This window comes from Rhinolophus sinicus, linkage group LG04 (genome assembly GCF_036562045.2).
Source record: "Rhinolophus sinicus isolate RSC01 linkage group LG04, ASM3656204v1, whole genome shotgun sequence".
Taxonomy (NCBI): Eukaryota; Metazoa; Chordata; class Mammalia; order Chiroptera; family Rhinolophidae; genus Rhinolophus; species Rhinolophus sinicus.
Window position 1 is genome coordinate 72,465,476 of NC_133754.1, and position 14,541 is coordinate 72,480,016.

At 33.1% G+C, this 14,541-nt stretch overlaps 1 protein-coding gene across 48 annotated transcripts in view; it reads left to right on the forward strand.

Annotated features, from left to right (window-relative positions):
• PCM1 (pericentriolar material 1) overlaps positions 1-14,541 on the forward strand; it is a 78,868-nt gene that overhangs the window by 17,453 nt on the left and 46,874 nt on the right. For 24 of the 48 annotated variants that reach the window (XM_074329745.1, XM_019737978.2, XM_074329733.1 and 21 more), the window contains 8 exons: positions 3,069-3,246; positions 3,408-3,497; positions 5,596-5,705; positions 7,762-7,975; positions 9,866-10,061; positions 11,166-11,339; positions 11,827-11,984; positions 12,110-12,345. In XM_074329745.1, coding sequence (XP_074185846.1) covers positions 3,069-3,246; positions 3,408-3,497; positions 5,596-5,705; positions 7,762-7,975; positions 9,866-10,061; positions 11,166-11,339; positions 11,827-11,984; positions 12,110-12,345 — 1,356 coding nt within the window. The remainder of the gene's footprint in view (positions 1-3,068; positions 3,247-3,407; positions 3,498-5,595; positions 5,706-7,761; positions 7,976-9,865; positions 10,062-11,165; positions 11,340-11,826; positions 11,985-12,109; positions 12,346-14,541) is intronic. The other 24 variants (XM_074329738.1, XM_074329732.1, XM_074329751.1 and 21 more) reach the window with 1 other exon arrangement.

Here is a 14,541-nt window from a genome sequence, read left to right on the forward strand (position 1 = left end):
AGGATATGGTTGGAAATAATCTCTGGTGATGCTACCATCAAGTACCCCAATTCAATAGAAGAGTAAATAAAAAGGTAGCCGATTATTTTTAAATGCTATTTCTTTTAGCATTGGAGAAGAGAAAATGAATGTGAAGCACAAGTAGATATCCTTTGGAACTTATTGTTCTTCTTTTTAAGTCTTCTGAATAGTGACAAACAACTTAAGAGTTGACAATTACTATAGCATAGTATCTGCCAATTTTACTTTTTTTCCCTAAAGCATTATATTTACTTTTAAAAACCACTTTCCTCTTAAGTTTCTTCGGATAATATCCTTATAAATGAATACTATTCTCAAACTTTCTTCTTGGAATTTATTCTAATTTGAGTCTCTTTAATCTTACGATTCTTAGGGCCATCCAAGGGTAGTTCTATCAATACTCCGTTCACAAAATGATTTTAATTTCTTTAAAAAAAATTCCTAATTCCCACCATCTGACTATTCTTTTTCTGCTATGCAGAATCTGTTCTCCCCACCGCATCTTCATTCCCTCCTTAACATCCTTTCAAAATGTAGTATTCTGTTAGAAGAGGAGGAAAAAAAGTTGAGATCTTAACTGAAATTCAGAGTTTAAAGTAATCTTGTGACTTGCAGTTTAATAGGAAATGATTAATATTCTTGAGTGCCTAGAAGGGCAGAGTCCATTTTGTGGAATATTTTATAAAACTTGATATTTTGCATAATTTTTAAAAAGAAGCCTTCCACAAATACCCATGCCTTCATTATTTTTCCATACTCATCTTTCCCCCTACACTTAATCTTAGCTTTTACAGGATTTATAAGCTTATTTTATACCATCTACCCTTTTTTGCTATTATTTTCATCATTTCCAGTTATTTCATATGGGTTAGTTTTGTCTCTCAAACCAGACTTCAGAGAATTGTATGTTAGACTTTTGTATTTAGAACTATCTAAGTGAATAATTTTGGGGTAGACTGGTGTGAAAACCACTGAACCTAGAATTCTGACTTCCCCTAACTGTGATATTGGATAAATTCACTGTTTATCTCCTTTGGGCTTATAATTCCTTACTTTTCACATGAACAAAATTGGAATATTATCTGAAGTATTTTTTAACTGTAAAAATATATTCAGATCCATGAAGAATTACTAGAGGAACCTCAGTTGAGTAGAGGAAAGGAAGACTTTGGGTTTTCTGAAATTGGTCTGTTACCTCTATATAACTCAGGATTTTATACCCAAGTTTTTTGTTTCTGTTTGATCTGTAAACTGAAAATGTGCTTGCTAAAAGTGACTGAAGAAGTTTAGATGAAAATATGTATTGGAATTGTGGATATAGTCCTAACTCCCTTTTTGTATTTCCTTTCCATGTAACATTCTCTTGGCATGTTCCTATCCCTAAGTATTTTTATTTCCATTTTTTCATCTTCCCTTTCTTTATATTTGATAGTAGTCCCCACCCACCTCCCTCAGCTCAGTTTTTCTAAGTATTCTTCTTAAATGTTATTTTTATGGATGCAGGTTATTAAGCAGTAATAAAACCTCTTGAACTTAAAAAATTGTTGGGAATTCATCTTTGGATTAGTGAAAAATCTGAAGGTAATTGTGTTTACTTCAATAAATAGTTCAGAATTCTTTATAATTAGAGCATCAAAGCTTTGCAAATAAATGTGACTAACAAGGATTAAAGTTCTTTTAAAAAGTTTTTTTTTTTAAAGTGTAAAAATCCGTGATATCAAATTGTTTAGTACACTATTTAGATAGCTTTCAAGATACTTTGATGTCTAAACTATTTTTGAGCGGTGGGAGGATTATAAATTGGGTGTAGATGTACATTTTTGAAGGTTTGTAGCCTAGATGACATTTTGCCTTATTTGTGTAGTGTTTCTTCTAATGAATGGCCATTGATAATTCGTTGGAGTATTTGGTTGATACCAATTTGGAGAGACTTCTCTTCGTTATTCAATTGAGATCTGTACTTATTTGGGTCTGGTTTTACATTTTACCAGTGATTTTGATGAAATTATTTTGGATCAAATATGAGAAAGATAGCTATTGCTATGTATCCATCCCCCTTCAAATTGTTTTTTCAAAATGTAAACAGTCTTGAAATATTCCAGAACTAAGAAGAGGAGTTTTGACAGAAAAGAATGTAATATTCTAGGTTAATAGAAATATTTTATGTAAATATTAGGTAAAATCGTAAGATTTCTTTTAGAAGGCAAGTCAGTGTTGAAAAATACCATTATGGTATAATTTCAAGCATAATTTGGCTTGTTTTTTAGTTATATTTAAATTTGTCTTTTTGCTTCACTGACTTATTTTCTCTTGTTGAGTTACGTTTGAATAGTTTTAAGCCTTTAAAACTTAGTTTTAAAGTAATGTGATCCTTCACTTTCAAGCAAAATGCTAGGTTTTGGGGGGAATTTTAAAGTATCCTATTTTTATGTCCTCAGATTCAGGTAAAGGAACATATTTTAAAAGAAAAAATAGTGATATTTTTGATACAAAATTTTCTGCTTTATTGTTTGCTTATATAATGTGATGCAAGTAAATTAAAGCCTTTCATATCAGATTATCAGATAAAAAATTTATTTTTTAAATTACTGTCCTTCATTAGAAAATAGTGTGTTTGTTTTTGTTTTGTTGGTTTTTTAAAACATCATAGGAGTAGTGTGATCTTTTCCAAGGATACTTTTAGGGCATTAATCTGGTGTGATCTGCTCCTTCTATGTAAGGCCTGGATCCTGTGCGTGTGCGCTTGTAGTGCCTTTTACCTTCATAGCCTTCCTGTTTTCTTTTTTGTGTGTCTTTTTCTTTCCTTTTGTTAATTCCTCTTTATGCTAAGCCACTCCTTATGGTCTTTCACCGTGAAATTACCTGACTCTTAATATGGCAGGCTATCTCTGTGTTACCATTTTATTTTTTCTTCAAGTCTACTAAAATTATATCCAGGGTTGTATATTTAATACTAATTTATAATCTACGTATATACTTAGCCATTGCTAGTTGAAACAGGAACGTGAATTTTAATAGATATAAATATGGTTGGTCTTATTTTCTAGGCCAGAGATCCTCAGCAGGAGCCCTTGGAAGAGATAGAAAGTTTGAAGAAACAACATGATTTATTAAAAAGGATGTTACAGCAGCAAGAGCAACTGCGAGCTCTGCAGGGACGACAAGCTGCTCTTCTTGCTCTGCAGCATAAAGCAGAGCAAGCTATTGCTGTGATGGATGATTCTGGTATGCCACAGTCTTAGAATGTTGTTTTTATAAGCAAAACTCAATAAATAGTGGCATTGCAAGATGGATGCTGGTTATTGTAGTCAGATCTTGATTGTTGACTCGTTTAGAAACCTACACGTGAGGCTTACCCTGTCCTGTGCTTTTCTCTGGTTATGCAGAAAAGATTGCAGGGACAACTCCTGGCCATCATACTGTACCGTGCAGACAGCCAGCTCGCTCTCCTTTTCATCAGAGAGTACCCTTAAGAGGTAAAAGGACAGGCTGTAGTTCTGCTTTTGTACATCAGACTGACAGAGCTGTTGATACTTTTATTTCTACTATTTGTACATCATTTAACTGGGATTACCGTACTTTGATTGCCTCCTAAAAAAGGATTAAAACCTTGAGATAGTGATTCAATTTACAGACCTTCTTTAACGTCTAAGTTTTATTAAATTCTTTAGTATTGAGTCTAATTTTATAGTCTCATCACCTTCAAACCTAAGTGTTTAATTTCTCAAGTTGAAAACAAATTGTTACTAAAACTCAGTAAAACTAAGATGTATTTTCTAGTGGACTGTCATCCCAGTCTAATAATAATTTATCTACTGTGGGCTCTCCATTTTAGGTCCTTGCTGAGGTTACCCTGTTTTTACTCAGTTTATCCTGCTGCCCACACCTAGCCCATTGGTTCAGCCCTCTGATCACTGTTATGCATAATTTAATTTTGCATTTTCATAAGGAACTTTATGACTTGCAAGTTACCTACTTTTTTGTATAATTATATAATTATATGTAATTTATGTAGTATAGTATATAGTAACAATTATACAGATTTTTAGCCCCACTTTTTACTTATAAAATCCAAACTGTCGTTAGCTTTTACGTTTATATTTAGGAAAAAACAAAATATTTTACCAATGACCAATACTAGTTTGGTTAATGACTAACCTATTAAATACTTTTCAAATCTGGAGTATCAGATTTCAGAGACTTTCCTGTGATAGTTATGTTATTTCAAATACTTACATTTACATCATCCCATTTGATCATCACAAAATTGTAGGTTAGTTGCTGGAACCTTTTTTCTTATTCTCATTTTATAGAGAAGGAACTCTTAACAGAGTTTGTGACTTATCTAGGCTTATACAGAATTTTAGAATCAGATCCCTTGAGTTCTAGGTCAGTGGTCCTTATTTATGAATATGAACTTTTAAGTAAGCAGATGATTGCTTTAAAAAAAAATGTGTACCATCATTAAGCAGGGACCAGGAGTAGAATGAATAAAAGTATAATTTTATTTTATATATTATTTTAAAAAGAATTTTAGGTTAGAAATTTTAAAACAGATTTCCTCTTGGATTTTTGAGATTGTGTAGGGCAATACTGAATGAAAACCAGAATTGTAGTATTTAATCTTCCGGTATATGAGAGGCAACATAATTGTCGTGGGAAAGAGTGCTCGTTTCATCATTTAACTAGAAAGTTATTTATTATCTAGACTGATTTCATTATTTTCAAAATAGAGTTTGGATTACATATGTGGGATTCTCTCCAGCCCTGAAATTCTAATTTCTCAGTGGAGAAAGCTAGTATTTTCCTGTAAAACATAAGTAGTTTATAGCTAGTGTCTCTTTTAGAGCTGGAGAGGATAACCAGAGGTTGGGTAGTAGAGCAGTAACTTATCAAAATTGTCATCAGCATACTGCCTTAGGAAGACAAAAACAACTGTCTTTTAGTATGACTCATATCTCAAGCAAAGTACTTCAATCAATGATCTGTTCTATTGCGGGGATCAGCAAACTGTGGCCAGCTGGCTTTGGCCCTCTGCCTGTAATAAAGTTTTATGGAACACAGCCATGCCCATTTGTTTATGTATTATCTGTGGTTGCTTTTGCCTTATAATGATAGGGTTTGGGCAGCTGAGACAAAAACTGTATTTTCACAAAGCCTAACATACTTACTTTCTGAATCTTTAAAAAAGTAGTTCAGCCCTCAAACTAGAGCATTTATTCTGTTGGGAGACGTGTTAGAATCTACTATTCTTTTTCAGACTACCCACTTTCCTGCCACTCCCCCAACCCAACCTGGTAGACCTGCCCCCACTGTGAATGTTTGAACAGAAAAAGATAAATCACTATACTAGAGTTTTGTGAGTTTCCCTTTATTTTCAGCTTAGATGGAAACTTAATAAAATGATTGGTTGGCAGATAAATCTGAGGGTTAACTAATTTCAAATTATGTTAGGTGAGATTTTTTTTTTTTTTTAATTTCCTTTTCCCCCTACAATTTAATTTTAGCTTCTCAGAAATTGTAAAGGTGTTGTATTTATTTGCTTTAATGAATATTTGTTAATTTTCTTTCCAGCTGTAACAGAAACTACTGGAAGCCTGTCTGGCGTCAGTATCACATCTGAACTAAATGAAGAATTGAATGATTTAATTCAGCGTTTTCATAATCAGCTTCGTGATTCTCAGGTAACAATTTTTTAATGGTATAGTTGAGTTTAAAATCACATTAATTGAAACAATAGTGCTCAAACTTGACTGAGTGTAAGTATCATCTGGCACGATTGTTAAAATAAAAAAATGTAGATTTCTGGTCAGTGGGATCCCCCTATCTTCAAAATTATGATTGATACATTTGGGGTGGGCTTCCTCGAATGTGATTCCAGTACTGGTAGTGTGGGGCCTATAAGAAATACTAAATTAGGGGAAAATCTACTTTGAAATGATTATTGAAATTTTTCCGTTGTATGCTACTAGATAACACGTTCTTTTTTCCTGTCTAAGGTTAATGGTCACAACTTTTAAACTTAAGTTACGTTTGAATTTGTGTCCTTACAGTATTTTACTAACAATTTTAAGAAAGTTCTTAAGTTTAATTTCAGAGGCAGTAAGTTTATAATTTGTTGACCTTTTAAAATAATGATACAAATGCAAAATTTTCAATCTGTGCGCCTTGAGTAAGAAAAGGTGAATTATGAATTAATACGTGTCCGCTGGAAATAAATATGATTGACGATTCGGTGTCTCCTGACCAAGTGAAAAATAAAAGCATAAACCCTAACCACTTTGGGGAGTTATTTAGCAATATGTATAGTACATTTTTTTTTCTAGTAACCCTGCAGTGGCCCACCTTAGAGAAACTCTCATGTTCACAAAGAGATATTTGCAAGAATGTTCATGGAAGCATTATGTTAATAGCCAAAAATCAGAAACAATTTAAATGTCCATGAACAGGAAAATGGACTAATAAGTTATAGAGTGAACTCCTATAACCTGTTACAGTAACTGAACCAGAGCTAATGAATTAAAAAATACAAGTTTAAGAAGGCTACCACTTAGGTTATGTTTAAAAATGTATGAAAAATGTATAGTTTTTTATGGATACATACGAAGGCATTACAAAATAGAAACATGTATAAGAATGGTAGATAATCAAATTTTGGATTGTGGTTATCTCTGGAGAGAGTAATGGGATTGGGACCTGGTACATGTACAGCTTTAGCTATATCTTTAATGTTATATTTCTGTTTGTAAAAAGAATTGATGCCATGTAGCAAAATATTAAAATTTGACTGAGCTCAATGGTGTTTATTCATTATATGATTTCCTAAGCCTTAGTGGAGTTTTGAGATGTTTTATGTATATACACACACACACACACACGTGTGTTTTTTTAAACGTAGGAAAAGAAGTGGTAGGAAAAACTGATAAGTTAATAAGTTAGAGTTAATGGTAGTAGTTCTAAAAAGATGGCAAGAGAGAATATTTTTGAAGGTTTGTTTTGTGTAAAATGTGGCATTTCTAGATTAATTTAGACCCACTGAATTTGGATCCAGATAATGTCCAGTGAATCTGAGACCACTGTTTACAATAGTTATGTGTATCTATAAAACTATGTGTACGAGGTGTGATCAAAAAGGATGGTGAATGTTTAAATTTAAAAAAAAATTATTACAGTAAAAGACACATTTCCATTAATCCTCCTCAAATACTCCCCCTTGCTTCGAACACACTTATCCGATTGTTGTTACCACTTTCTGAAACAGTTTTGGAAGTCCTCTTTCATGAATGTCTTTACTTCATCCTACATCATTACAACGCTACGTGTCACACATTGCTTCTGGTACGGCAATTTCTGTCAAATAAAAACATTACGGTGTGTCCTCATTCACTTTATTCACCAGTTCTGGCACCGTGAACTTCTGGTTTTCTCCCAGAGTCAAGATGACCATGAAAGGTAAACATTTTGAATCAATTCAGGACATCGAGGCAGCCACGACAGTGCAACTGAAGACACTCATGAAAGAGAACTTCCAGAAGTGCTTCAGAAGGTGGCAAGAACGATGGGATAAGTGTGTTTTAAGTGAAGGGGAGTATTTTTAGAGGGATTAATGGCAATGTGTCTTTTACTGTAATACATTTTTTTTATTCAAACCTTCACCATATTTTGTGATCACACCTTATTAAAATGAGAATGCAACCTTTAGTTGCCTTAGTTTTACTTTTTCTTTTTTCTTTATAACAGCCTCCAGCTGTTCCAGATAATAGAAGACAGGCAGAAAGTCTTTCATTAACTAGGGAGGTTTCCCAGAGCAGGAATCCATCAGTGTCAGAACATTTACCTGATGAGAAAGTGCAACTTTTTAGCAAAATGAAAGTATTGCAGGAAAAGAAACAAAAAATGGACAAACTGCTGGGAGAACTTCATACACTTCGAGATCAGCATCTGAACAATTCACGTAAGTCAACCTTAGCTGCGTTGGGTGTAGGACATGTAAGTATTATGGCAGCACATGGAACTTAGTGAATATTTGGTGAATGAATGAACATATAGTTCCTCAAAATTATAATTTTTGTGGGGAGATAGGACTTGCATGTGAAAAGATTTTAAGTAAAAAGGCAGTGTATGATAAAAGCCAAATAGATGGTAGTTCTGTTCTATAAGTCATAAAATAGAAAGGATAAAGTTGGGCCTTGAAAATTGGTAGGGTTTTAATGAGAGAAAAGAAGAAGAGAAGGTGACTGTTAGATACTTGGACATAATAACACTGCATTTTCTAGCATATTCAAAATTTTCTCTTAAAAACTAATCCAAATTAGTACTTTGATTTAAAAACTACGAAACAGCTTTAGAAAGTATACAAAAACAATGAGATATGGAAAACTTACATAATACACATGGTTTAGTGCAGAATTTTTATAACCTGCATCCTTTTTTAAAATATGTAGTCATCTCAGGTGGGAATAGGAAAGGCATAGTCATCATAGTTACACTAGTTCTACAGGAAAGGCAGTGATCATCCTAATTATACCATGGGACCTGTCTTCTCTACAGATGTTTTATTTGCCCCTAATCCAGATCTGGCACACTTCCTATCCTCATACCTTCCCAAGCTTGGTTCCTACCTCCTTCCCAAGCAGTTAGCAGTAGGACCTCAAACATTGGAAATTGAGTCAGTAGGGTCAACCTAACTTGTCATTATTCTTCAACATAGCTGCTGTTTTATTAAAGAAAAAACAAGGGATGGAAACATTCCTGGGGTCCTTGTTCCTGGTTTTTTACCCATCTCCTATTTCTCTGCCACCTCCAAAAGAACCTGACTATTTCTACCGTGAAACATACTCCTTTCTTTTACCTGACCTCTGTTAGTCATCTCTTCTACAGTATAATCTAATCTCAATGCTTATTCTTCCTAAACAGATTAACACAGCTAAGAAAACCTTAAAATTTGAAGGTTGTACTCAAGGCCTTGTGATCAGTTTTATACATGTAAAGAAAGTAGCACTTTGCCTACTGATGATGCCAAAAAATAATTTTCTTCCCATTGGGAAACAATGAAAGCAGCAGCAAAAAGTAGAACAGTCAAGGAATAGAGTGAAGACACTACTTGGAAACCAGCCATAGCAATAGATAATATAGGCAACAAATAATGATAGTTGTGAGAAAGAGATAAATGACAAGTAGTTTTAAAGTGGTAGATGAAGTGCAAAGGTTCTTAATCTTCATTCATTAAACTCTTAAAGGCATAAGATACTCTGATCTTTGTGGACAGAAAAGTAAAATGTAGTTCAAGGACTATAGGGGATTAGCCATCATCTACTTAGAACATTTTATTGCTGAGCAGTATTCCATGGTATGTGTGTACCACAGTCTCTTTAACAATTTTGCTTTATCTTTTGGAACAAGAAAAGTTTCATCTTGGAGACCATATACAATTTCCTCTGTGCTGTGGATTTGGAACACTCTTAAGGACATAATATGCTAGGGCTGCCCTGTAAAGATTTGTAGGTTGGTGTACCTCACATCAGATACAGTGACCTTGTTTAGCTTTACCTGGAACCAAGTTTATCAAGGAAGACTAGTTACGTTTTAAAGGTTGAATATCATAATTCTTGTCAATTTCCATCTTGCCTGTCTTTATTCTTTCCTTCCTGTTTTAACTGGTTGAGGGACATGTTAATGAATAAGTGGCTTGGATGTTGTGTCCTTAAGTTTCTACAATTTAAATCTGCAGAATTTAAGATGTTAGTAATTTATACTATTTTTTTCTGTATTCCAACAAACTGAATAAGTATTGTTTGATGCCACATTTGTTTATTATTAGTAACTAGTCTTTTTTTTTCTGTAGTTGTGCCCTCTTCAGCCTCTCCACAAAAGAGTGTGGATCAAAGAAGTATAACTTCAGCTCCCTCTGCTCCTATAGCACCAGTTGTCAATGGAGAATCCAATAGCCTAACATCATCAGGTCCTTATCCTGTTGCTTCTCTGGTTTCTCAGAATGAATGTGAAAATGAAGGCCATCTAAATCCAACGGAAAAACTCCAGTAAGACACTTTTACTTATATTGTTACAAAGATTCGAATTGGATAATGGGGATAAATTCTGGGATTTTTAAATTTTTTTCTTGGTTGTTGAAAGTCCTGAAAAAACTGAATTTACTTAATATGCTAAACATTCTTAAGTGATATGGTGGTAGAAGTGTGTGTGTGTTCTACGGGCAGTCTTTGAATTGTCCAGGAGATATGTGACATTGTAATACAGGTAATTTCTGTGAGGTAATGCATTCCCATTTCCAAATAAAGGATTAGAAATGGCTGGACTACAGTTAAAAGATTTTTATTAGCTTGGTACAAAAGTAATTGTGGTTTTTGGAATTATTTTTAACCTTGTAAACCGCAATTACTTTTGCACCAGCTTAATATATTGAAATGGTTTAGAACCCAGGCTTTAGAGTCAGATAGCTCTGAAATTGTATCTTTCAAGACTGTGTGACTATGGATAAATAACATACTTGCATTAGTCTCTGTTCCTTCATCCATAAAATAGGCATAATAATGTACCTGTTCATAAAGGTGTTTTAAGGATTAAAAAACATGGGCATACCTCCTGGCACTTACTAAAATGACTCAGAAGACTTTCTTGTTATTTTTGGTAAACACTATATATTCTTTACGTTACAGACACATCAGGAACCTTCTGTAAATGCTCAGTAGTGCGTGCATACCTGCATTGTCTGAGAGCTAGCATTCAAATTGAGTTATGCTTCTCATTTTTGATACATATTAAGAAACCTAGGAATATTTTTGACACTGAGTTCTAAACTGTTAACATTTATACTGCTTAAGGTGAACACTTGAAACTGGTTTTCTTATGCTTTTGTCCCTAACACAACATAAGAAAATAAAGTGATGAGATTTTGAGGAAGCTGTATTTGAGATTAAATTCTTTATAGTCACACCCCTGGTTATTTAACTAGGTTTACATTTTGCTTGTTCTGGCTGCTATTATATGAAAATACTGCTTGCTTTACTTTGTTACTTTTTTTTTTTTTTTTTGAGCAATCTGTTTTATTATATAACTCTATAACCAGAAAGTGAACAGAAATACACACTATGCTTACCTGTACATGTAAACCTATTGTTTATCAGGAAGTTAAATGAAGTTCGAAAAAGATTGAATGAACTAAGAGAATTAGTTCATTATTATGAACAAACATCAGATATGATGACAGATGCTGTAAATGAAAATACAAAAGATGAAGAAACTGAAGAGTCAGAATACGATTCTGAGCATGAAAATTCTGAGCCTGTTACTAACATTCGGTAAGAATTTCTTTAAAGTTTGTTTTTCTAACATATTTATCCTACCATAATACTTTTAATATGGAACCAAAGAAACCTCAGTAGAGTACTGACTATTTGCCTTTTATTTAAACTTTTCTCCTATAAGTCTGCTGTTTTGGTCACTGTAATTTCACTTGCCCTGTAAAGAAAAACAGAGAAATATTGAGTACAGTAATTTAGTAAATTTGCTATTAGATCAAATGCAAGTAAATTATAAGAAGTATCTAATTTAGCATTTTCCTACCTCTTTATTTGTAGGTATAATTTTGATTTTTTTCAGATGTTTTTCTTAAATTTCTAAACAGCAAAAGTAATGAAAAGCACAAGCCAGTTATTCATGGTATGAATTTAAATGGGGAAATAGCCAATTATGTTCATAGTTTATTATTTTATTAATAGTTCCAAAACTTTGATTTTTATTATTTTTATTACCTAAAATAACTTCAGGCTGTTTTTTTTCTTTTAGAAATCCACAAGTAGCTGCCACCTGGAATGAAGTAAATAGTAATTCTAATGCACAGTGTGTTTCTAATAATAGAGATGGCAGATCGGTTAATTCTAATTGTGAAATTAACAACAGATCTGCTGCCAACATAAGGGCTTTAAACATGCCTCCTTCTTTAGGTATGATACTATGAATATGACTGTATTCACAGAAATTTTTGCCATATTCTTGGGAAGTGTATTTTCTTTCATTAATGCTCTTGAGTTTATTAAATTATTGATTTAATGATACATGTTTTCCACAGATTGTCGATATAATAGAGAAGGAGAACAAGGGATTCATGTTGCACAAGGTGAAGATGATGACGAGGAGGAGGACGAAGCAGAAGATGACGGAGTCAGTGGAGCTTCCTTATCTAGTCATAGGAGCAGTATGGTTGACGAGGCTCCAGAAGATGCTGAGTTTGAACAGAAGATCAATAGACTTATGGCTGCAAAACAGAAACTTAGACAGTTACAAGATCTTGTTGCTATGGTACAGGTAACTATGACTTGGTTTTTTAAAAAACTGTCACATAGTACATTCTTACAAGGTAAAATTTATGTGTTTGATAATTATTGGTGTAATTTTACTAGTACACATTTATGTGTTGAGTTCTTACCATATTCCAGGTTCAAGTGCTTAATACTTTACATGCCATATATCAGACATGAGCAAACTTTTTTATTAAAGGCAGGTTAGTAAATATTGTAGGCTTTGTAGGCCATACAGTCTCCATCACAACTACTCAATGCAAAAGCAGCCGTATATGATACATAAACAAATGAGCATGACTGTGTTTCAATATAACTTTATTACAAACACAGATTTGTTTCTTTTTTGCTGGAGACCTCAGTCTTTATTTTTTTAAATTTATTTTTCAATTACAGTCTATTTTTTCACTATTTAGAAAGAATGCTCCAGTGAGCATTATTGCACAAGCCTCTTTGTGTATTTGTGTTTCTCAAGGGCAGATATGAAGAAGTGAAATTGCTGTGTCAGAGTTTATGCACATTTTAATGGTCACTGCTTAATTGCTCTCCAGGTGACAGTATTAATTGTTGATCTAAGCAGTGGTGTATGAGTCCATTTTCCCATACCTTGATTACATTTTATTATACAGATATAATGTGGCTCGTTTAATCATTACTGAAATTGGCTTTTGACTTTTTCCAAGTTTTCCCTATTATAAGAAGGGTTTTTGTTATACACACATATAGAAACACATGTAGGTATGTATATACACACATACATGTTTTTGCTTATGTATTCAAAGTATATCTGTAGGATATATAAACATAACATTGGTTACCTATGGAGAATGGAGTCAATTAGGAGACCTTTTTAAATGTCTTTTTTACTTTTTGAACTTTGATCATAGTATTGCCACTTGAAAAAATTAAAACAGCTTCTAAAACAAATAGTAATAGGTTGTGCTATCTTGAACGTCATTGTACTTGTTACTTTCCCATTTTCTTTAAGATGCCTTTCTTTAGATGTATTACCCAATATGGGAATAATAGATCAGAAATGATGAGTAACTTAGTGGCTTACAGATGAATCAGCTTAATTTCAGGCCTGTATTTAATGGAAATCTTTTGCTTTAGGGAGTGTTTTAAGACTGTAGATTGATCTATCTATCTATCTCTCTATCTCTTTCTATCTCGCTATTTCTCTATCTATCTATATCTATCTATCTAATCTAATCTAATCTATCTGAATGAAATGAAACTGCAAGCCAGAGGGATTAAGGGATCTCTTCCTGAAAGAGAGCTGTTAAAAAAATAATTGATGAATTTTACTCATTGTATTAAGAATAGTCTTTTTCTTGTACCTTATACATATCCTGTTTCCCAAGAGACTCAGGAGAGGGTGTAAACAGTTACATAGTTATCATGATTATACAAAGCTGTTACTGTTCTTGGTTAGATTAGCTTAGACAATTTCCGTGGCCCTTATGAAACCTTATGTGTCCTAGAAGTGTCCAGGTATCTATCTCTTTTAGTTCCTTAGTCTGTGATATGTATCAATACAATAATTCTTTAGTCAGTCACTTAGTTTTAGTGTTAGAGATTATGCCATTTCAGAGATTATGCCATTTCAGTTTTTTAGGCACCCTTATACTATCATTTGAAACTTCATGCAATGTTTTTTGTGTCTTGTATCATACTTTAATTTTTCTTCTTTTTATCATGTGAAAATGCCTCATGATCTGGCTTCTCTATTCTTGAGTCCCATAGCCATACTAGTAATGAATTACGCTAGTTTTTAGATTGCAGAAACCAGAATAAAACCGTCTACAAACTTACAATTGATTACAGTGTTATAATTAAGAGTCAGTTCTAACTTTTTACAGTTTTATTAGAATTATATTTCCAAAGGTTCAAGTTTTAGTTGAGGACTTCAGAGAAAACATGAATGCATAAAATTATGTAGAATTAAATGTTGAGGAAAGTGCAGAAGTTCACCCCAGATCCCCTATTTTAATAAGTACGTTGATTTCAACAGAAGATGTGGGTCTACTGTTAGGAAGATACGAACTTCAGTTGTTTTTTCAGTACTCATTACAGATTTGAGATGGTATATTGTCATAAGTTTTTGTATTGTGAGCCGTTGGCACTTGTTTTGCAAACTAAAGAGCAAGTGAGGAAATGGAAAATTTTAAGTAAGCAAATGGATATTGATTATTTAAAATTC